This window comes from Rhinatrema bivittatum, chromosome 2 (assembly GCF_901001135.1).
Source record: "Rhinatrema bivittatum chromosome 2, aRhiBiv1.1, whole genome shotgun sequence".
In the NCBI taxonomy this organism is placed as follows: Eukaryota; Metazoa; Chordata; class Amphibia; order Gymnophiona; family Rhinatrematidae; genus Rhinatrema; species Rhinatrema bivittatum.
Genome location: NC_042616.1, coordinates 28,554,058 through 28,578,117, shown reverse-complemented (window position 1 = coordinate 28,578,117; position 24,060 = coordinate 28,554,058). Strand labels below are relative to the sequence as shown.

The following is a 24,060-nucleotide window of genomic DNA, read 5'->3' as shown; positions in this document are numbered from 1 at the left end:
AGACTGGATCTATCTTGGTGGGGTAGGATATCAACAGTTAGATGAATGTTATACCCCGGCTTCTCTATTTATTCCAAACTTTGCCGATACCCATCCCGGCCTCAGACCTACGTCTCTGGCAGAGACATTTATATCGCTTTCTGTGGAGGAGGCGGTTGCCTCGGGTTAGTGGCAAGGTCCTGCAATTGCACAGGGATAGAAGAGGGCTGGGAGTTCCCTGTTTAAAATATTATTATGCAGCAGCTCAACTTCGCTATATTATCGATTGGCATGTGGTGGGATATAATAAGCGATGGGTGCCCCTTGAGGGAGCTCTTTTGGGCGACACGCCTCCAGAAGTACTTGTATGGCTCCCGCCAACAGCGCGCACATTACCGAAGGTAGCAGCTCCGTCTATTGTACACATTCTTTCTATATGGGATGTGTGGCGTACGGAGTTAGTGGGAGACAGAACGATATTCTATAAAACACCCATTTTCCACAACAAAGCCTTTCCTCCTGGAGCTTCTAAGGTTCTAGCTTCTAGATGGGAGTCCTTTGGATGTGAAACTCTGGAACAGGTGTGGAGTAAGGGGGGAAATCAAGGAATTCTCGGAGCTATCTGCCGAATTCCCTCTATCGACAGCAGACCAATATTTCTACCTCCAACTTAGACATTGTGTCACAACGATCAGTTAAGACAGATTTACTCAGGGGTAAATCGCTTTTTGAAGGCTATTGTGATAATGCCGACAAACTTAAGAAGGCCTTATCCAGACTATATATCTTACTCAACAAAGATCTAGAGGCACCCCCAACACACATTGTCAACTGGGAAGTAGACCTAGGAGGCAAACTTTCGGTGTCTGAGTGGTCAGATTGTTATAGGGCTGCTAAGAAGGGGTCAGTGTCTGCTAATATAACAGAGCAAAATTATAAAATGTTATATCGATGGTACCTGACCCCAGTGAGACTAAATAAATTCTACCCATCTGTGTCAGATCAGTGTTGGAGAGAGTGTGGTAATAGGGGTACCTTCCTACATATTTGGTGGGAGTGTGGCCCAATACAGGGATATTGGAATATGATCAGTGGGCTTATCCATGAGATGTTGAATGTGCTAGTTCCTGTTCTACCAAAAATATATCTTTTGAATATTTACCCACCTGAGTTTAGTGACAGAGACACTTACCTAGTGCAACAGATCACACAGGCGGGCAGGGCGGAACTGGCTATGCTGTGGCGGCAGAAGGAGGTGCCGTCACGTGCAAGAGTACTCCAGCGTTTGACTAAAGTTTGGTATCTTACCCAATTGACAGCTATCAGACGGAAGAATCTGAAAAAGCACCTTTTCCAATGGAGCAGCTTTGAACAGTGGCAACGGTTGCAGTCTGCGTAGTCTATGTAGGAGGGGCCTAGCTCTGATTCGTTAGATACTACTAACTTGTAACTGCAGTTTCTACTTTGGAGTGTCCTATAGGGCTATGGATATAGTTCTTTACACTGTGCTGTGGCGAGTGAATGTGCCTTATTTATTCAATGGATCCTATGTATTCTGTCCTTATATTAATCCATTTGACATAAGAACATAAGAAAATGCCATACTGGGTCAGACCAAGGGTCTATCAAGCCCAGCATCCTGTTTCCAACAGTGGCCAATCCAGGCCATAAGAACCTGGCAAGTACCCAAAAACTAAGTCTATTCCATGAAACCATTGCTAATGGCAGTGGCTATTCTCTAAGTGAACTTAATAGCAGGTAATGGACTTCTCCTCCAAGAACTTATCCAATCCTTTTTTAAACACAGCTATACTAACTGCACGAACCACATTCTCTGGCAACAAATTCCAGAGTTTAATTGTGCGTTGAGTAAAAAAGAACTTTCTCCGATTAGTTTTAAATGTGCCCCATGCTAACTTCATGGAGTGTCCCCTAGTCCTTCTACTATCCGAAAGAGTAAATAACCGATTCACAGCTACCCGTTCTAGACCTCTCATGATTTTAAACACCTCGATCATATCCCCCCTCAGTCGTCTCTTCTCCAAGCTGAAAAGTCCTAACCTCTTTAGTCTTTCCTCATAGGGGAGTTGTTCCATTCCCCTTATCATTTTGGTAGCCCTTCTCTGTACCTTCTCCATCGCAATTATATCTTTTTTGAGATGCGGCGACCAGAATTGTACACAGTATTCAAGGTGCGGTCTCACCATGGAGCGATACAGAGGCATTATGACATTTTCCGTTTTATTCATCATTCCTTTTCTAATAATTCCCAACATTCTGTTTGCTTTTTTGACTGCCGCAGCACACTGAACCGACGATTTCAATGTGTTATCCACTATGACACCTAGATCTCTTTCTTGGGTTGTAGCACCTAATATGGAACCCAACATCGTGTAATTATAGCATGGGTTATTTTTCCCTATATGCATCACCTTGCACTTATCCACATTAAATTTCATCTGCCATTTGGATGCCCAATTTTCCAGTCTCACAAGGTCTTCCTGCAATTTATCACAATCTGCTTGTGATTTAACTACTCTGCACAATTTTGTGTCATCTGCAAATTTGATTATCTCACTCGTCGTATTTCTTTCCAGATCATTTATAAATATATTGAACAGTAAGGGTCCCAATACAGATCCCTGAGGCACTCCACTGTCCACTCCCTTCCACTGAGAAAATTGCCCATTTAATCCTACTCTCTGTTTCCTGTCTTTTAGCCAGTTTGCAATCCACGAAAGGACATCGCCACCTATCCCATGACTTTTTACTTTTCCTAGAAGCCTCTCATGAGGAACTTTGTCAAACGCCTTCTGAAAATCCAAGTATACTATATCTACCGGTTCACCTTTATCCACATGTTTATTAACTCCTTCAAAAAAGTGAAGCAGATTTGTGAGGCAAGACTTGCCCTGGGTAAAGCCATGCTGACTTTGTTCCATTAAACCATGTCTTTCTATATGTTCTGTGATTTTGATGTTTAGAACACTTTCCACTATTTTTCCTGGCACTGAAGTCAGGCTAACCGGTCTGTAGTTTCCCGGATCACCCCTGGAGCCCTTTTTAAATATTGGGGTTACATTTGCTATCCTCCAGTCTTCAGGTACAATGGATGATTTTAATGATAAGTTACAAATTTTTACTAATAGGTCTGAAATTTCATTTTTTAGTTCCTTCAGAACTCTGGGGTGTATACCATCCGGTCCAGGTGATTTACTACTCTTCAGTTTGTCAATCAGGCCTACCACATCTTCTAGGTTCACCGTGATTTGATTCAGTCCATCTGAATCATTACCCATGAAAACCTTCTCCATTACGGGTACCTCCCCAACATCCTCTTCAGTAAACACCGAAGCAAAGAAATCATTTAATCTTTCCGCAATGGCCTTATCTTCTCTAAGTGCCCCTTTAACCCCTCGATCATCTAACGGTCCAACTGACTCCCTCACAGGCTTTCTGCTTCGGATATATTTAAAAAAGTTTTTACTGTGAGTTTTTGCCTCTACAGCCAACTTCTTTTCAAATTCTCTCTTAGCCTGTCTTATCAATGTCTTACATTTAACTTGCCAATGTTTATGCTTTATCCTATTTTCTTCTGTTGGATCCTTCTTCCAATTTTTGAATGAAGATCTTTTGGCTAAAATAGCTTCTTTCACCTCCCCTTTTAACCATGCCGATAATCGTTTTGCCTTCTTTCCACCTTTCTTAATGTGTGGAATACATCTGGACTGTGCTTCTAGAATGGTATTTTTTAACAATGACCACGCCTCTTGGACATTTTTTACTTTTGTAGCTGCTCCTTTCAGTTTTTTTCTAACAATTTTTCTCATTGCCGTATTTTAACAGCATATCTTTTCCCGTGAACATTCTTGCTACCTGTGTGTCCTAAGACTACAGCGATAGGGTGGGGGAGAGGGGGGGAAAGATATTCAAAAACCTCAAGCATTTACTATGAGAATGTTTTCCAAACCGCATGTTTATTTCTGTTTATCTATTGTATTACACATTATACATGTATGTTTTGTGATGTATACAATTGTTTACTGTTTTATGCTTAAAATACAAATAAAAAAAAAAAAAGAATTGGATAAATTCTTGGAGGAGAAGTCCATTACCTGCTATTAATTAAGTTGACTTAGAAAATAGCCACTGCTATTACTAGCAACGATAACATGGAATAGACTTAGTTTTTGGGTACTTGCCAGGTTCTTATGGCCTGGATTGGCCACTGTTGGAAACAGGATGCTGGGCTTGATGGACCCTTGGTCTGACCCAGCATGGCATGTTCTTAGGTTATTGTCAGCCTTGCATATTCACTGGCACATGATTAATGCCTTCTTTTTTTATATCCAGCAGGTAAAGAGGACATACAGGATGAGGAGAGGGAGGAGAATCGAGAAGAATGTCCTGTAGTATTACAACTTGTACCAAGAAAATCAAGCAATGCCCATGAGACTCTTTGCCAGTGGACCGTGGAGGAAGAAAGTAGCCAAAATAATCAGGACCCAGAGCAGAAGCAGCGAGAGCCGGCAGGAGACACAGCGGCTAGAGCCCCAGCATCTGAGAGAAGTGACAGGGCGCTCATAGACATCGCTGGGAAGCAGAGAGACCCAAGGGCGGGGAGACCCTTCCAGAGGAAGAATGGTGATCCCACGACTTCTGCTGCCGGTCATGGATATGGGAAAGAGAAAACATTCTTTCTGTACGACACCGGTGGAAAAAACTTTCATAGAAAATATTTATTATTACAGCAGAAAACCCAGATAAAGGGGAGGCCCTATGCGTGCCCACAGTGTGGAAAGTGTTTCAAACAGAAGCTGATCCTGAAATTACACCAGCGCATCCACACGAAAGGGAAACTTTTTTCATGTGTTGAATGTAATAAAAAATTTTCTCGCAAGGAGTCCTTAGTAATACATCTACGCACGCACAACAAGAAGAGACACTTTAATTGTCCTAATCATGGCGAATCTTACAATTGTAAGTTTTCTTTCATACCGCAACAGCAAATGCAGACAGCAGAGAGAACATTTCCGTATTATGAGAGTGGGCCAAATGTTATTCAAAATCAGGATCAAATAATAAATAAAAAAACACAGGCAGAAGAGAGAGAGAGAGGTTTTGATAATGTGGCTCAACTCAAAAGACAGCCAAGTAATCAGCTAGAGGAGAAACGATTCAAATGTTCTGAATGTGATAAAAGCTTCGTTAGTTTATCACAATTAAAAAGACACCAAAGGACTCATGACGGTGAGAAACAATTTATATGTATAGAAAGTAATAAAAGCTTCCCTCAGTCTTCTAATCTCCAAGAGAACCAAAAGATTCATAGGGGAGAGAAACAATTTATATGTACTGAGTGTAGTAAGTGTTTTACTCAGTCTTCTTCCCTGAAAGTGCATCAAAGGATTCATAGGCGAGAGAAACCATTTATATGTACCGAGTGCAATAAAAGCTTCATTTCTTCTTCGAGCCTAAAAGTGCATCAAAAAATTCATAGGGGAGAGAAGTCATTTACATGTACAGAATGTAATAAAAGCTTTAGTCAGTGTTCTTACTTGAAAGTGCACCAGAGGATTCATAGTGGAGAGAAACCATTTACATGTGCTGAGTGTAATAAAAGCTTTATTTCTTCTTCCACCCTGAAAGTGCATCAAAGGATTCACAGTGGAGAGAAGCCATTTACATGTACTGAATGCAATAAAAGCTTCACTCAGTGTTCTGCCCTGAAGGTGCATCAAAGGATTCATAGTGGAGAGAAGCCATTTACATGTACTGAATGCAATAAAAGCTTTATTCAGTGTTCTGCCCTGAAAGTACATCAACGGATTCATAGGGGAGAGAAACCATTTACATGCAATGAGTGTAATAAAAGCTTTGTTCAGTATTCTGTTCTGCAAATACATCAAAGAATTCATAGGGGAGAAAAACCATTTACATGTACTGAATGTAATAAAAGCTTCACTCAGTTTACACATCTGAAATTACATCAGACAATCCACACAGGAGAAAAAACATTTATGTGTCCTCTCTGTGATAAAACCTTCAGTCGAAAATCTAATTTAAAAAAACACATGAAAATACATTAAGCTGAGACTCCATTTAGGTGTATTGAGTGTTATAAATGTTTCACTAATGCATCCTAGGTAAAGATTCATTTCAGGATTCAAAAATGATTTTAACTGTGTTGAATGTGAGAAAAGCTTCCTTTAGAAATCTGAAGATCCACATTAGAAACTCATTTGGACTGATCTGAGAATTATGAAGTGGAACTTGGATCTTTGACATCTTGTTCACTTGGTTCCTCAACCTCATCAGGACGCTTTTATGCTGACGTCTGCAAGAGCAATGGGAGTGTTTGGAGAAAGACAGTCTGGGTCCCTGGTATTGTCAGAGGCTGTGGAAGTGAGTGAGACACTAGCCATTGACAGTGGACCAATTACTGTAAGCCTCAAGAGAGAAATGTGAAGAAGCAAGAGGTAAAGAAAGGAGAGGACTCTATCAATCTGTGGTCCAGGAAAGCGAGCAGCATGGCTGGGAGAAGAGATGCTGATAGGGCCTTGAATAAAGGCAGCAGAGATGACAGCTTTAGAAAAGGACCTGATCTCTAGAATGTGTGCCTGAGAGAGAAGAGAATGAGAATTGCAGTAATCTTGCTCTGGAAATGCTCGGGAGTCACCCGGGTTTCTACGGGGCAAGCGCTGAGGCGTAAAGTTCTGCTTTTTGAATGTTAAAGAAGTAACACACATGAAACCGGAGCATCTTGTCTTGTTCCGTGTCAGAGAGCGAGCTTTTGAGTTGGAGTCGCGTGGGCTGTGGGTGTGTTGCTTAACTGCTTTCGTACTTGTAATAAAGTGTTACATTAATGGGGGGATATACTGGGGACGGAAGTCTGGATGGGGAGGACAGGGCTGTGTTTGGGTTATTGGGGGGGGGGGGGGTTGGGTGGTTGGAGGGGGGAAAAGGATGTTCTGTTAGAGTTGTTAGAAATGACAGAAACCTTCAAATTGTATATGTAACTGGTAGGTTATGGGTTGGAATTAAAGCCAGCACAGGCCTTAGAATAATCGTCACTGAGGTTGGGTTCTTTTATGCTGTGTTTTTGGAATATCAAGGGGTCTGGTGTCTGCATACCACAAATGGCTTCCATTTAAAATGGATTTTTACCTGCTCATGTGTTTTACACACAAGAATAGATATGTGGTGGTTGTGGAGGGGAAGATTCATGGTGGGTTAGGGAGCGTGAAATTGATGCGGTCGTGGTTTCCGATTATGCGCTTGTCAGTTTAGAGTTAGAATGGGAGATTACTGGTAGATTGGGGAATTAAATGAATCCCTCTTACAAGATGATGGGAAGAATTTATTGAATTTAATGGCCTTCCTGAAACTGATATTAAAACTCCTTGGCAGGTGGACAAAGCTACACTGAGAGGGCATTTTTATTTTTGTAGTTTAGAAAGTGTGAGAGGGAACCTAAACTTAATCAGTTAGCAGTGAAAATTAAAAATAAAGAAAGTGAGCACAGGCTGACCAGAGAGGAAATTGTGCTTTGGAGACTTGTGCGAGTTTAAAGGTTCAGCGAAACAACTTTCTGAAATGACAAGGTAGGACGCCTGCAGAATCTCGGTGTGATGTGGAAAGTAATGAGTCAGGGAGTGCGCTGGCAGGTGTCCGAGAGGGGGAAAAGCAAGCAATGACATTAGAGAGAGAAAGGCGGAGGGACAAATGAGTCCACAAAGGAGATTGAAGAGGTGTTTAGAAACTATGGGTTGTTTTTTTTTAACAAGAGTTGTACTCATCACACAGGGGAAAGATCTGGAGGGGTTCGGGGGATTTTTATAAGAAGCAAATCTCCCTTAAGCTTAGTCAGGAGGAAAGGCAAGGGTGGATGCTGCAGCCAATGACCTCATTGGAGGTACTGGAAGGGGAGAGGCACGGGGTAATGATGGGTTTGGTATTGAGTATTAGAATAAAAATACTTCCTTGGCCCAGCTGTTTCAGACTCTACTAGCGTCCGGTCTGCTTTCTAAGCTGTTCTGTGATGCAGGCCTGGGAAGAAGTTAGCGGAGGTTTAGAAAGCACTAACGTGAAGCACAGTTAGGGAGAGGCCCGGCTGACGGCCTCCGGCTTTTTCTCATGTAGGCTTCGATATTTTGGGCTGCTGCTAAACCTGAATGGGGTCGAGGAGGTAAGGGGAAGGGGGGGGGGATTGGGGGTGATGGAGTATTGGGGAAAGAATAAGAGGTGCGTTGTTGATTTATTCCACTTGCCTATGCTCGCCTGGACCTCCTCTTCTGCTTATATAGGTAACTGGTTGGTGGCAGAGGAGCCAGTTTTTTTTGTAAATCTTTGGAGGTGCTGAACTCAACACAAATTACAGCGTCCCCACCATAAGTGAAAACCTCCCACAGTGGGTTGTGAGTGACTGACCAGCCTGTATTTAAATACCCAGAGAGGAGTACGTAATGAGGACATGGGAAAGACTCATTTGGTGAGAACAACCCCCTTCATCCATACCAGTTTCCTCCCTGCTCCTCCCCTTCCCCACCCCACCGTCTCTCCCCTCATCCTTGCCTGTCCCCACAACGCTCTCTCAAAGTCCTCCCTACCCTTTTTCTGTCCTTCTTGTAATCTATTCTTCCTCCCCATCTTATCTTCTGTTCCCGCTCCCCTCCTTACTTCCTCTGCACTTCTTAAATTCTCCTTCTCCTGCCTGGGGTCAGAGGGTTTAACCCCCTCTGCTCCCTCTGCACTTGCTGTGCTCCCCATTTCCCCTGGACTCATCCTGCTCTGACCCCTCCCAGGGCATGGCCATTGTAATCTCATTTATTTATTTATTTATTTACTTGCTTTTATATACCGACATTCGATCAAGATATCACATCGGTTGTGTAGGATGGTCAAAACAATTACGAACAATAGCATATATTTGACAGTCGTCCTTGCAAAGGACTGTCTCTAGTCCAGGCTTTCCCAAACCTGTCCCCGGGGGCCCCTCAGCCAGACGGGTTTTCAGGATATCTACAATGGATATGCTTGAGATAAATGTGCATATCATGAAAGTCAATATTATGGATTTTCTGAAAACCCATCTGGACAGGTTTGGGAAGGCCTGTCCTAGACTGTCTATGGGGTGGAGGTGAGGCAATCAAAGCTTTGGAGGCTGTTGGAGTCATTTTTTGTTACTTTTGCTGACAATGTATATAAAGGATAGGCCATGAGGATTCAGAGTTTTCATCCAGACACAGGCTAGTTTGAAGGCCACAGGCCAACCTCTGAATGAACTCCTGTTTACTGTCTTGCACTGTGAAATGTTTATGAACAGGCAAGAGTCTGTTTATTTAGTTATTCCACTAAGTCTATGATGAGAAAACTAGCAATTAATTTATACTAAAGCCTGAGAGAGAGAGAATGAAGGCCACATGGCTGTGTCTGAAATCTGATAAGACCTCAGAGGGAGGGAACACCGTTGCTTTCACAAGCGTTTGTAGTGTATAAGGAGAGATAGCGAAAAAGAGAGGGGAGAGTGAGCCCTGGATGTGATGGTACAGCTGATCCTTTGGACATGTAAGCTTTTTATATCTATGTAGCAATTGTTATTAACTACCATTACTTCTTCTATACGATCTAATTTTATTTGTTCTATTACTTTTCTACCTGGAACCGTGATGTACTGAATCAAAGTTTGGGTGTGGCTCTTTGTGTTGAGGATAAGTTCCTGGGTTCAAGCCCCCAGGTATAATTCCCAGTAATTGTGTGTGGCCATTTGTGTAGGGGATAAGCTCCTGGGTTCAGGCCGCCAGGTATAATCCCAGTAATTGTGTGTGTTTATATGAGATTGGCCCCCCCAGGTCAGAGCCCCTAGGCAGGATACCAGTGTGTACGATCTGAACCCGTAACAGAGGCCTCCATGCTGCCACAGTATTCTTGCCCTTTGACATCTAATATCATTTCCTATGCATTGGAGCAGGAACTGTAGCAGCTCATGTGCAAATGTATGGTGCCCAACTAAATCATGTTCAATCTTAGGATTCCCTTACTTTTCACTATTTCAGAGGAGGGGCACTTGGGCTCATCCTTCCCAGCCTCTGTCATGTAACTTCTTTGCACTTCTCCTAATACCAGGGATTAAATTCGTGGCCACCTGAGGATCCCAGTAGGCACTGAGTAGGTCTTGTCTGCACCTGCACATCTAACCCTACACAAATACACACTCACTCACTCTCACAGATGCTCATTCATTCTCTCTCCCCCCCCCCCCCCCCCCTTTCAAAGCACACTAGCAGCAGCAGACTCTGACTTGGGTTCCTGGAGCAGCAGCAGCCTCTTCCTTCTCCTCCTGTGCTGTGGAAGTGGACGCTGCTTGTTTCTTTATCCTCGTTTGATGCACGGGCAGGAAATCGCAATGTTGATTGGCCAAGACAAACAGGAGGGGGCAGGCAAGTGGCTGGATACAGGAAACAGGCTGTGCAGGAGCAGGTGGTGTCACGAGGAAGTGAAGTTAAGAGTTAAAAAGGTCCGGAGATGGTAGAAATCACTGTTGAGTTCCTCCTTTTTCAGCCCGCGCAAGACCAATGACGTTCCTTTCTTCTTTCCGGGTCCAAGCAGATTGGTTTTGCTGCAGCACCCGGAGATTTCCGGTATTGGCCCGGAAACCCGGTAATTCTTGTAGAATTCCGGAGTCTCCGGGCCAGATCCGGATCGTTCCCAGGTATGATGATATGTGCTAGCTGCCTCTTCATCAGATCAGTCAGGAGTTTGGCTATTGCACTGTACTGGGTCACATGACCTTCATTGTATGGAAATCAATCTCATGCATATTCATTGTGGGTATCCTGAAAGCCTGACTGGCTGGGTGAGTCCTGGAGCCTGTATTGAGAACCCCTGATGTAGAAGAAATAAAGAGAGAAAGAATGAGACAGAGCTGGAACATAAAAGAAAAAGGGAGAAGGATACCAGAAAGAAAGGAGGCAGAGACAGAGCTAAGAGAAGATGGAGAACAAGCAGAGAAAAATCAAACTGCAGACGCATGGATTTATATCAGGGCTTCCCAAACCTATACTGGTGATCCCATAGCTAATGGGTTTTCAAGATATCCTCTGTTAATATGCATAAGATAAATTTGCATATGCTGAGTCTCCATGATATGCACATTTATCTCATGCATATTCATTATGGTTATCCTGAATACCCGACTGGCCAGGTTTGGGAAACCCTTATGTATATTCTGGGGAGGATTTCCTGCCTTTTTTTTTTTTTTTTTCAGTCCTAGGTAGCTAATCTAAGGGAAATGAATTCCAGAGCTAGGGGAAGAGCTGTTATCTATGTTTTGTGGCATCTGGAGGTGTTTAATGTATAATAATATTATTCATGTGCTTGTTGGTTTTGCTTTATTACAGGGTGGACAACTGTGGTCCTTGAGAGTCACAAACAGGCCAGGTTTTCAGGATATCCACAATGACTTTGCAGGAAACAGATCTGCATGAACTGCGGTCATTGTATGCAAATCTATCTCTTGCGTATTCATTATAGATATTCTTAAAAGCAGGCCTTTTGGATCTCAAGGACTGGAGTTGGCCATCCCTGCTTTATTGAATCCTCTTTGAGTGCTTCAGAGCAGGGATTCTCAGACCAGTCCTTGAGACCAAGGCAGTTGGGATTTTAACATATACACATTGAATATGCAGGAGATTGATTTGCATGCAGTGCCTCCATTGTATGCAAAGCCTTCTCATGCATATTCATTGGGGATAGCCTGTATATCAGACTGGCTTGTCGAGTGGGTTGAGAGCCCCTGCTTTAGGGATATAGTGAAATATCAAACTGAAATAAAGAAATTTGTCCTCATCCATAAGGGATTTTTTTTTCTGATAGAAGTGGGAAGAGGGATGCAGTGCACTGAATATCTCCTTTAATATTTCCTCCCCCTTGGCAGCTCTGCTCCTGTCTGAGGACAAAGGGACTCAGGATCTGTGTGCAGGAGCTGCTCCTGCTGTCAGTTCTGGGCGGGTGCGGGAGGGGGCAGCAGTCAGAGACGCCTCTCTCCCATCCTCCCGCTTCTCCCTGCTCACTCCCAGCTTCCCTCCCTCCCTCTCTCTTGATTCAGATTCAAATAACTTTATTGGCATTGACAATGTTACATGTGCTTCCCATCTTCCTGCTCTCCCTTTAACCTCCATGCCTATCCCTTAGGAGAGAAGCTGCAGGGGGAGGGCAGGGCTGTGGGTTTCTCTTTTTCTCCGATGCTGACGATGGGGAATAGAAAGGGGAAGTCTCCCGGCGCCGGCAGGAAGGGGTCCGCTCCCTCCTCGGTGCAGCCTCTGGCAGAGCCCCCGGGGGCAGGGCGGGCTCTGGATCCCCTGCAGCCCAGGACCTTGGGCTCTCTGTGGATGGTTCTGGTGCGGCTGGAAGCCACAATGAGCAGCAAGTTGGAAAGGATTCAGGGGGAAATCTCCTCGCTGGAGCTGCGCTCAGGGACCCAGGAGAAGGAAATCTCTGCTCAGGCGAAGCGGCTGCAGGCGCTGGAGAACAAGGTGGGACGTTTCCTCCCGCAGGGGAGAAGCTGCCACTTGCGAGGGAGGCTGGGACGGGAGCAGATCCTGCAAGAATGTTACATCAGGGGAGTGGATTAAAAATTGCTTTGGGAGGCTTTGCAAAATATCCATGGATTCTCTTCCTTGAATGCGGTGTAGCCGGGACCCGACTCCAACCACAAACCTTATCAGGAGAAAGCACAGCTTGCACATCTACCTCTAGTGAATCTTGAACGCTATTTTCACATATAAAAACGGGTTTATGCGTCTAAGACTGCCCGGGGTCAGTGCAGCAAACTTTCACGTGCACGAAAGAGAGGGGTCCCAGCAGAAGGACAGATTTTTAAAATAAATTCAGTAGGACTAGATTGGGGCTTGTGCAATATACACTCACTTAATATTTTTACTACTACCTGCCTTTGGGGGATGTTTGTAGAAAGTGGACTTATATCAAAGTCACTCCATCCAAAATGTTCAGCATATGTTTTGTATCCTTGTAACGCGATCTCGCTCGAAGCATTTCAACTTAAAAAAAAAATCCACGAAAACCCGATGGCTGCCACTATAGGTTTTCTGGGCGCATTATCCAATAAGAAAATAAGAACATGCCATACTGGGTCAGACCAAGGGCCCATCAAGCCCAGCATCCTGTTTCCAACAGTGGCCAATCCAGGCAATAAGAACCTGGCAAGTACCCAAAAACTAAGTCTATTCCATGTTACTGTTGCTAGTAATAGCAGTGGCTATTTTCTAAGTCAACTCAATTAATAGCAGGTAATGGACTTCTCCTCCAAGAACTTATCCAATCCTTTCTTTAAGCACAGCTGTACTAACCACATCTTCTGGCAACAAATTCCAGAGTTTAATTGTGCGTTGAGTGAAAAAGAACTTTCTCCGATTAGTTTTATGCATTTTAGCTTCTGCACAGAAAACCAGAGCCTTTGATGAGCAAGGGTTAAAAATTGTACTTCCTGAGGCGGCAAGAGAGCCTGTGTCCGTTCTCTAAGAATTAGTTCAGATAGGGCTGGGATTGGACCCTGATCTGGTCTCTCACAATATCGATGGCCATCCAGTTGCAGGTTGATCTCATTAACATATTGATCATGATATTGGATTACGACAGTGTCCTCTCCCAGTTCTGCAAGAGAGGGATGACCCCAAAATTTCAGCTGTTTACTGGGGATGAATGGCAGTAATGACAGAAGGCTCGTGTGTGACCATTTACATAGAAGAAACGATTATTTGGGTGCCTTGAGTTTTATTTATGTATTTTTTTTAACTATGTATGTTATGCACCTGGACATGGACACACACACCCTCAAGGAGAATTGCAGGTCGTCAGTGGGGGAAGGTAGTTCAGTGGGCGCAAGTCTGATGCCCCCTGGTTTTGGCATGGATCCCCCCTGTCTTTTCTTGGGTATAATTGTGTTCAAGGTCTTCAGTCTTTTCTTCAGGCGCAGTCCCTGGCCCCGGCCAATCTTGACAAGTCAGGATCGCAGGCTGCAGATTCCTGCACGCCTGGTGCTGTGGGCAAGCATCGGAGTAAGTCTAGATCTGCTGCTGCAGGCCTCCCCAACAGGGATCCAGATGGCACAGGTGATGAAGCCGATCCTTCCTCCCTGGAAGATGGGGAAATTCCTCCAGGATTGCAGCCGCATAGAACTATGCTGCTTTTCTTTCATGGACATTGATTTCCCAGCACGGAAGGTGCTGGGAGCTCCGGGGGGCCGACTCCGTGTCTGAGCCAAAGAAAGGTCCCATTTTGATTTGTTTGCGTAAAGCCTCTTGTTTCTTCCCCATTATGGAGGCCGTTCAAAAATTGATTGACCTTGATTGGGGCGCCCCGGAGTCTTGGAGGGACTGTACCCCCCTGGATCCAGCTGCGAGAGAGCTTGTACGCTTTCCGAAGGTGGATGCGCTGGTGTGTGCTGTTACTAAGCGGATGACTATTCTCGAGGAAGGGGGAGCGGCCTTGAAGGATGCTCAGGATAGGAGAATTGAGGCCATCTTTAAGCAAGCCTTTGATGCAATGGCTATGAATTTGCAGATAGCTTCCTGCTGTTCCCTGATGGCTCGCTCTTGTGTGAATTACAGGGCAGTGATGGAACCAGCAGCTGCTTTTTTTGGCAGATGTGGGCTGCGATTTTGTCTGCACTTTGGCCAGAAGAGTGGCTTTGGTAATAGCGGTTAGGCGTCAGCTATGGCTGAGAAATTGGTCGGACGATACAACCTCGAAGTTTAACCTTAGAAAGTTTAAAGGCTCGCTCTTGTTTGGGAGTGAGCTGGAGAAAATGGCCAATAAGTGGGGTGAGTCCCAGGTTCCTCATTAAGCAGAGGATAAGACACAGGCGCCCCCCACTCCTTCAGCACAAGAGGTCATACTAGGGGGTTCATACGTTTTTGACCCTACAGAGGAGCAGCTTTCTAGAGGACTTGACCTTTGGGTAGATCTGTTGTTTCACCCCAGGAAGCCCAGACAGGGCACAGGCTCACGAAGCGGCGCACCCTGAACCTCCCAATAAAGGTGTGCTGACCCACCCCCCGGGAACAGGAGATAGGAGGTCACTCTCTCTTTTTTTTTTTATCAGAGGTGGGTCGAGATTATGTCAGATCAGTGGGTTCTGGAGATAAGAGATGGCTATGTGGTGGAGTTTCGCATTGTTCCTCGGGACGTGTTCATGGTGTTTCCCTGCAGCTCTCCGCAGAAGAGACAGGCAGTGGAGTGTACACATTGACAAGACGCCTTAGGCTGTGGTTCCAGTGCCCACGTCTCAAGAAAATACGGGCCGATGTTCCATTTATTTCCAGGAGGGCTCTTTTCGTTCCCATCCTGGATCTCAGGGGTCAACCATCATTTGCATGTGACTCGTTTTTGTATGGAAACCTTGCACTCTGTGATAATGGCAGTTCATTCAAGGGAGTTCCTGACGTCTCTGGATTTGTCTGAGGCGTACCTGTATATTCCCATCCGCTAGAGCATCAACAAGTTCTGTGTTTCTTGGTTTTGGGGCGTCATTGCTACCTTTTGGTTTGGCCACCACGCCCAGAACTTTTTCCAAGGTTGTGGTGGTGGTGGAGGCGGAGTTGAGAGAGGATGGGATCCTGGTGCACCAGTACTTGGATGACTCTGATTCGGGCCAGGAGTCTGGAAGGGAGCCTCCGGGTCTCACGCAAGATGATCTCCTTGTTGCAGGAGCTAGGTTGGGTCATGAACCTGGCCAAGAGCAATCTTCAGCCATCACAGTCATTAGAGTATCTCTGTGTTCAGTTCGACACAAAGCAGGGCAGGGTGTTCCTGCCAGAAGGCCACATTCAGAAGCTGATGGCACAGGTGCATCTATTGACAAACACAATACGCCCAGCAGTTTGGTCTATCTACAGGTGATTGGATTGATGGCGGCAACCCTGGAGCTGGTACTGTGGGCGTCCTCTTCAGCGCACTCTGCTGTCTTGTTGGAGCCCCCCAGTCTCAAGACTATTCGATTTGGCTTCACCTGCTAATGGAAGCCTGCACTCAACTGCATTGGTGGTTAAAAGTATTCATCTAAGAAAGGGGGTTTCCTTAAGAACACCACTGTCAAGAGCTGACAGCGCAAGGGCGCTAGAGTGCAGAAGAGTCTCTCTGGAACATCAATTGGCTGGAAGCTCGGGTGGACCAGTTGGCATGCTTACAGTTCGGCGACCGCTTGCAGGGTCGTGCGGTCCAGATAATGTCGGATAATGCAACAACAATGGCTTACATCAATCAGCAGGGAGGAACCAAGAGCGAGTAAGTGTTTCAGGAAATAGCCCAACTTATGGAATGGGCAGAAGTGCATCTTCAGGAAATCTCAGCCTTGCATTTCGAAGGAAAAGACAATGTAAGAGCCGACTTTCTCAGCAGAGTCTGCATCCAGGAGAATGGGAATTGTCAAACGAGGTGTTTCAGCTCTTAGTGGATCACTGGGGCCTTCTGTTTATGGACCTACTGGGTGACTGCTCGCAGTGTGAAAGTTCCTTGTTTTTTTCGGTCACAGGAGAGAGCCAAAGTCTTTGAACATTGATGCTCTCATGCTGGATTGGCCGGAGGACCATCTGCTGTATGCTTTTGCCCCATGGCCCATATTTGGCAGAATAATTCGGAAGATCAAGAGTCACAGGGGGATGGTGCTTCTGCTGGCACCAGATTGGCCCACAAGACCATGGGATGTGGATTTGCGAAGGCTCCTGGTGGAATCTCCCCTCCAGTTTTCGATGCACAGGGATCTGCTACAGCAGGGACCTGTTCTTCACAAAGATCCGACTCAATTTTGTCTTTTGGTATGGCCTTTGAGAGGGTTTGCTTGCTGAAGCATGGATATTCTACTGCAGTGATTGCCATCTTGCTACGAGCGAGAAAGATCTCCGCTTCCTTAGCCTATTTGCGGGTTTAGTGAGTGTTTGAGGCTTGATGTGATGATAAAGGAGTCCTTCCTTATTCAGTTAAGATCCCACTCATTTTGGAATTTTTGCAGACTCGATTGAGCAAAGGGTTGGCCCTTAATTCCTTAAAGGTACATGTGGTGGTTCTTGCCTGTTTCTGAGGTCAGTTGAATGGTGAAGCCCTGTCAGTTCATCCAGATGTGGCCCGTTTTCTTGAAAGGAGTGAAACATCTTCATCCTCCCTTGTGGTTACCGGTGCCCATGTGGAGTCTTAATCTAGTTTTGGATTTTTTAGCGGGCCCTACTTTTCAGCCGATGTGTAACTTTTCCTTGAGGTTACTGACCTTGAAAACAGTGTTTCTTGTGGCAATTTGTTCTGTGCGTCGAGTATCTGAACTACAGGCCTTGTCTTGCTGGGAGACGTTTCTACTATTGACTCCTAGGGTGCAATACAGCTGCATACTGTTCCTTCCTTTTTGATAAAAGAGGTCTCTGATTTTCACTTGAATCGGTCCATTTCCCTACCATCTCTGGCTAGGGAAAGAGATGCGGAGGGTTATCACCTGTTACGGTCCTTGGATATCAAGAGGCATATCTTGAGGTATTTAGAGGCTTCTGAACCTCTCAGGAAGATGGACTGGCTGTTTATACTCCATGGTCGGAGTAAACAGGATGAGCTGGCATCGTGGCTAAAATAGCCCACTGGATTAAGGAGGTAGTCACGGCCGCGTATATGGATGCTGAGCAGCCATTGCCTAGTCAGGTTAGGTCTCATTCCACTAGGGCGCAGGCAGTGTCACGGGCAGAGGTTAGATTGTCTCCCATCGACATTTGCTGAGCTGCGACGTGATCCTTCTTACACACCTTTTCTAGGCATTATTGCCTGGATGTGCAGGCCCGGGAGGACGCAGCCTTCGCACGTGTGGTTTTAAGTGGACCGCAGGCAGCCTCCCACCCTGTTCGGGAGTAGCTTTGGTACATCCCACTGGTTCTGGATTCACCAGTCTGAACGCTAAGAAAGGAGAAATTACTACTTGCCTTGGTTGCCGAATGGTTGTGCTATGGTCCTCCTGCATGGCTGCGTGTTCCAGGGAGAACTGGAACTTGGTCAATCCACTCCCTAGACTAGTGTCATTGCACTCCTTGTCTGAGCTCAGTGGTTTCCTGTTGGCTGAGTGCTGGAATGGTTGTCAGTTAATAATCAAGTTTTCTTAGTTTGTCTACAGTTGGCTTTTGCAGAGAATACTGGCGGGCTGATGTCAATGCAGGGGTGTGTGTGTGTGTGTGTGTATAGATATAGATAGAGAGAGAGAGCTAGAGATATAGATAGATAGATATATTTATATACTGTGATGTCAGCTTTACTCTGTCTCCATCTGCTGGTAGAGGTGCATAACCCGCTGGTTCTGGATTCATCTGTCTGTACTAAGTAGTAATATCTCCTTTAACAATAATGAAGTGTAGAGAGCAGTCCAGGCTTTTGCTCCAAATGGCAGATGAATGATTATCTGGCAGCTGGAGAGAGGCTGAATGTCGAGGGCTCCTGGCTCTCAGAGAATGAACCCAGTCTCTGAAAGATATAGAGAGAAGACCTTCACGGACAAAGTAGTAAAGTCCCAGATATGGTCTGGCAGCCCCTATTTGCCTTGGAGGAGAAAAATCACCTGGAAGGAGAGCATCGCTTTGGTGTAGCAGGACATGGTCCTTCAGCTGGGCCCTGCTCTCCAGGTGAGGCACTGTCCTTTCACACTGAGGATGGGTCTCCAGGAGCTTGTTTCCCAGCAGGGAAGGGTTAGGACAGCCGTAGTAGTTGGTGATTCAGTCATTGGGAATGTAGATAGCTGGGTTACCAGTGGACATGAGGATCTTTTTTTTTTTTAATTTATTTGATTTGATTTACATTCCATCTTTCAGCCACTTGAAAGTAATTTATCTGCCTGGTGAGAAGGTGGTGCACCTCATGCATCACCTACATAGAATATGAGAGAGTGCTGGGAGGGATCCGGCTATCATGGCATATGCAGGGTACAAAGAACATAGGAAACTGTGATTTAGGCCTTTATGTAGGAAGCTGAAATCTAGAACCTCCAGTTAAGCATTCTCGGAAATGCTTCCTGTTCCACGCACATTCTCCCAGAGCTTTGGAGTCTGAATGCATGGATGAGGCGATGGTCAGTGAAGAGCGCTTTTGATTTATTAAGGATTGGGCAACATTTTGGGAAAGGGGAAGCCTATTCTGACAAGACGCAACCAGATTTGGAATTCATTGCTGGAGGATGTGGTAAAGGCTGTCAGTGGAGTCGGGTTTAAATAAGGTTTGGGGAAACGTTCCTCTTATTAACCGGGTAAACTTGAGGAAAGCCGTTGCTTATTACTGGGCATAAGCGGCATAAGAGTCTATCTATCTTATCAGGTACTTGTGACATGGGTTGGCCACTATAGCAGGGCTTCCCAAACCCGTCCTGGGGACCCCACAGCCCGTCGGGTTTTCAGCATATCCACAATGAACTCGCATGAGATAAATTTGCATAGCCTGAGCCTCCATGGTATGCAAATTCAACTCCTGCATATTCATTGTGGATATGCTGAAAACCCGACGGGCTGTGGGGTCCCCAGGACAGGTTTGGGAAACTCTGCATTATAGGAAACAGGATACTAGGCTTGAAGGCTCCTTGGTCTGACCCAATATGGTGGTTCTTATCTCTGTCTTCCACATGCTGTCATCTCTCTCTCTCTTGTACATGCTCACTCATATCCACACTTTCCCCTCCCTCCTCTGAAACCTCAAGCAGCTGCAGCCAATGGGATGCTTTCTTTTTCTCCTGGCCTACTGGGCCGAGGGTCCTCCTTCCAGCCGGTCACAATTGCGCTCCCTTCCCTTCCCAGGCAGCTCCATGAAACCTGACGTTCTCTTCCAGGTCCCGACACTTGCAAAATGACTTCCTCTTGCAGGTCTGCGCAGGCGGCTGCTTCTGCAGCAGGACCCAGATTTTTTTTCTATTATTTGCCTGGAGTTTCTGGCTCCATAGCTGGAGGGTGCCCGGGTATGCGGATGGTGCCGTGTTGGCCACTGCTACGCCACCCCCAAAACTGTGGCAACCGTCAAGTGGTTTGTTTTTTTTTCTCCAGCCTAGAAAATGGGAGACATTTTACTACACTGACGACAAACTCCTCCTGCCCTGTATGGATTTAGCGCAGCGAGTTCTCCTGATGCTCTGGATAATGTTCTGTTACAGCTCAGGTTTCACTATTCACTGATTTATCCAGATAACTCTGACAGAAATGTCACTATCGGAGAATTGTTTCCTAGTTAGACCTGCAAACCCTGGGGACCAGAGAGGAAAGTCACTCTAGGGGCAAACACGGGAGGAGCAAGCCTGGCTCTTCCTGTGCAGTAAGAGGTCCTGCTGTCCCCTCTTTCATGATAACAATGTTAGGAGGATAAAGCCAGCTGAGATCTAACGCATCCTGAGCCCCTCCACGTGTCCCTGAGTGTTCCTGGTTTGTTTTTCAGGTGCCGGTGACGTTTGAGGACGTCGCGGTCTCTTTCTCCCAGGAGGAGTGGGGGTATTTAGACGAAGGGCAGAAGAAGCTGTACAGGGAGGTGATGAAGGAGAATTACGAGACCCTGAGCTCTCTAGGTAAGGATCGTATTATCTGCATTTTTAGCAGACACAGAAGATGATTTACTGAAGGCCATTTGTGAATTCTTTCCTGGGTCAGTTCCACTCCAGAAATTTGCAAACACGATTTGGGCCTCTCCCAGCCCTGCAGGATTATCCAGAAAAATGGCAGAAGCTGAATGCATCTGAAGATTGAAATGGTACCACTTAGCCCGATCAGCCTGAACTTACCTGGCTAAATGGTGCGGAATATCAGCCGTTTCGTGTTTTATCTTCTTCAGTTTATTTTCACATTCTTATATTCCACTGATTCCAATAATTGTTCAGCATGGATTACAATAAATTACATCCATAATGAACACAAACAAACAAACAGTACATAAATTATCCAAAACATGAAATGAATTTTGAATAAGATAAAGACTGAAAATAAACAATAAATGAGGTGCTAATATGCAGAAGTTTTGTTTTAAAACTATTCAGAAAGCAATCTGTTAAGGAGCCGGTATCAGAAATATAATCCGCTGCCCGCTATGGGCTCCAAGCAGGGGTCAGACGGCAGCGCTGCTATTGAAATCATCCACCCAATGCTTTATTCAGATCGGGCATGGAAAAAAATCAAAAATAAACGTTCCTCCACCAGGAAATAGAAAACAAATTGTGCCAAAAACCTACGCTCTTATTGGCATTTCAAAAAGAAAGTTCTCCAGCTCTCCCACGCCTGTCACGGCGCTGCTGTTTCCCTGGGGGGCGGGGGGTTCCAGTCGTAGCTGGCCAGTGAAAGAGAAAACTTTTCAGTTAAAATCAACTTTGCATGCCCCCCTTAGAATAATCACATCTGCCTCCCCCACGCACCGCTTCGTACAGCCTCGATGATAGTCCCGACGTTAAAAACTGGCAGCTCATGGGGAAAAACGCCATCATGCACGTAAGGAGTTTACAGGCCCCGCCCCCGAGCACATTCATCAAGTGCCGCTGGACCAAAATGAATGACCAACCAAAACCAACAAAGAACTCTCACTACCCACATCGTTCTTCAGACAAACACTGCCCATTCAATCTCTGTTCGAGATCTCGTGGCCGCACTGCGCCGAGTTTATATATCCACTGCTGTTCATGCTGAAGGAAAATTTAAATCCTAGTTAACCGTCGAGAGATCTTATTTGGAGCTGCTCAAATGAATGCTGCACACAGCTTGACGGAATTGCACCAGCAGGGCCTCGGTGAGCAATAGAGCTGTGACATCAGCTTTCCAAGATGGCTGCTTAAGCCAAGAGCTCCACGAGGTAGCTAAATGTAAGCTTTCAGCACACAGGGTGTAGTTTTGAGCAAACCGGGGGTGGTTCCTGAGTGCCGGCTTCCCAATGACTGCACGCAGAAAGTTGGTTGACCTGCAGGAGCTCTCCAGCCCTGGCAGCGCGGCAGGTGGAGAGGAGGCCGACCACACGGCGCAGGTGGAGAAAGTGGAGGAGGAGGAGGAGCAACGTGCTAAGCTGATCTGCTGCATTGTTTTAAGGAACTTAAAGGCAGATCTGGCGGCTACTAAAGGTGAGATTGTAACTACGGTAAACGAGCTGAGCACAGCTCAGTGGCTCGCCGAGCTCAGGCAGTGGCTTGAGGGAACACGACCGATGTTCGGATGAGCGATCTGATCTCCTGGTGCATTTGCAGTCAGATGTGGAATTTTTTTAAGTCTGCTAATACTGAGCCACTTGAGAAAATGGAGGATGTGGAAAATCACTGGCGGCGGTGCTGCAGTATAAGATTCAGGGGTGTGCCAGAGATGGATTCCTGTGCAGATTGTATAAAGCAGGATGAGATCCATCTGTCTGCTTATTCTATGTTCGGGCGAGCCTGATGTTATTGAAATCCACCGTGCTCATAGAGCATTGGGCCCTCCGAGCAAGAACAAACCTAGAGACATAATTTCCTGCATTCACTATTTCCATGTTAAGGAGCAAATAATGCGCCAAGCGAGATCTCTGGGCTAGATAATGTGGGAAGGTCACAAAATCGAACCATATAATGATTTGTCTGCATCTACGCTAAAACGTCGCAGCGCTCTGAAGACTGTCACTGAGGAATTGCGGGGGTGGAGGAATGTCATTTATCGATGGATGTATCCCTTTGGTCTGTCTTTTTTTTTTACAATCGGGGGAGTAAACCTCTTTAAGATTCGCACTGCGGAGGAGGCCTGCGAGATTCTGTCTAAAGCAGACACTGAGGTTAAAAAAAAAATACTGCTCCTGGGCCTACAGCATTACCGAGAAGAGAAAAACAACTCAATGGCAGCGTGTGAACAAAGGTGGCCGCAGGTTGAGGCCCAGTTCTGATGGGGAGCACCCAAGACGGGGCGCGCCAACCTGATAGTGCTTTCTAGGAAATGGGCCCTATTGGGCTGGCGAGGGATTTTTCTTCAACCAAACTGGTTTGCAAGTTTAAGTGTTATACCCTACGTGTGTTATGATTCTATGTTCCTAATGGTTCTCTTAGATGATGGCTTGGATTCTGTATTTAACAGGAGTATGTGCCATAGTGTTTCTGAATCATTAAGAGCTCTATGTTGGGTGCTCAACACATCCCCCTCCTGTTTGATTTATGTGCCCAGTGCGATGCATGTTTCTAGCCCTTTGAGAGTGGAGGGTTTTGCTTTTATCGCAAAGGTTGTGGACCGATTTTTGGAGGGAAGGTTTGGGGTGGGCAAGAGGGTGATTGAATGCAGGATAATGGGAACAGATTTGATGGAGGTGGAGGTCCCCTTAGTGTATCGGTGGATTTTTTTTTTTTATAACGACAGTGGCCTGAACTCTCCCACGAAACGCCAACTGCTTTTAAGGAGCCTAGGGCCTTGGGGGCAGATGTCTAATAATAACCAGGCTCATTTCTATGCAAGACTGGGGGGAGCTGCTCAGTGGCCACCTTGAAGGCTGTATAATAATTGGGGGAGACTTTAATCTTTCACTCTCGCCACCTTTGGATAATTCTACTGGCCGTAATGTTGTGTCGCGATCACACAGAACTAAGTTAAAGGCCCTTATGAGATCATGGCGTTTGGATATTTGGAAGTTCACAAACCCTAGGGAGTGGGTAGACATTTTCCCCCCTAAGCTCCATCAAACCTACTCCAGAACTGACAAGTTTCGGGTGAATGGCTCCTGTATGTCCGATCCTTCTTCTGCAAGTATCTGAGTATCCGCTTGGTCAGATCGTGCACCTTGTTAGTTTTGATATTTTCCCTCGCACCAACTGATTCGGGACTGCGCCTTTGGGAATGAAATTTCTCTTTATTGGATGATAAAGATATTGGTGAGCATGTTTGAGAAGATATGGGGGGAGTACCTTCACTTTAATGACACAAAAGACGTTAGGCTGCACTCTTGTTTGAGATTGCTTGAAGGCAGTCATTCCAGGCAAGTTGATCTCTTGGGCTGCCACCAATAAAAGAGGCAAAACCGTATAAAATTAGGTTAAGAGTTGGAAAACGGTATCAAAGCACTGGAGGATTTGCCTAAAGTATCCGGCAG

At 45.6% G+C, this 24,060-nt stretch overlaps 2 protein-coding genes across 5 annotated transcripts in view; both read left to right on the top strand.

The window, feature by feature from the left end:
* Nucleotides 1-6,893, top strand: part of LOC115085868 (oocyte zinc finger protein XlCOF6-like) — a 57,984-nt gene extending 51,091 nt beyond the window's left edge. For 3 of the 4 annotated variants that reach the window (XM_029592392.1, XM_029592393.1, XM_029592395.1), the window contains one exon: nucleotides 4,333-6,893. In XM_029592392.1, the coding sequence (XP_029448252.1) occupies nucleotides 4,333-6,068 (1,736 nt within the window). In that variant the 3' untranslated portion in view covers nucleotides 6,069-6,893. The remainder of the gene's footprint in view (nucleotides 1-4,332) is intronic. The other variant, XM_029592394.1, reaches the window with a different exon arrangement.
* Nucleotides 6,894-12,116: 5,223 nt separating this feature from the next.
* LOC115085889 (oocyte zinc finger protein XlCOF6-like) overlaps nucleotides 12,117-24,060 on the top strand; it is a 44,445-nt gene continuing 32,501 nt past the window's right edge. Inside the window, exons 1-2 of the mRNA XM_029592426.1 lie at nucleotides 12,117-12,512; nucleotides 20,428-20,554. Of these exons, the coding sequence (XP_029448286.1) occupies nucleotides 12,120-12,512; nucleotides 20,428-20,554 (520 nt within the window). The 5' untranslated portion in view covers nucleotides 12,117-12,119. The remainder of the gene's footprint in view (nucleotides 12,513-20,427; nucleotides 20,555-24,060) is intronic.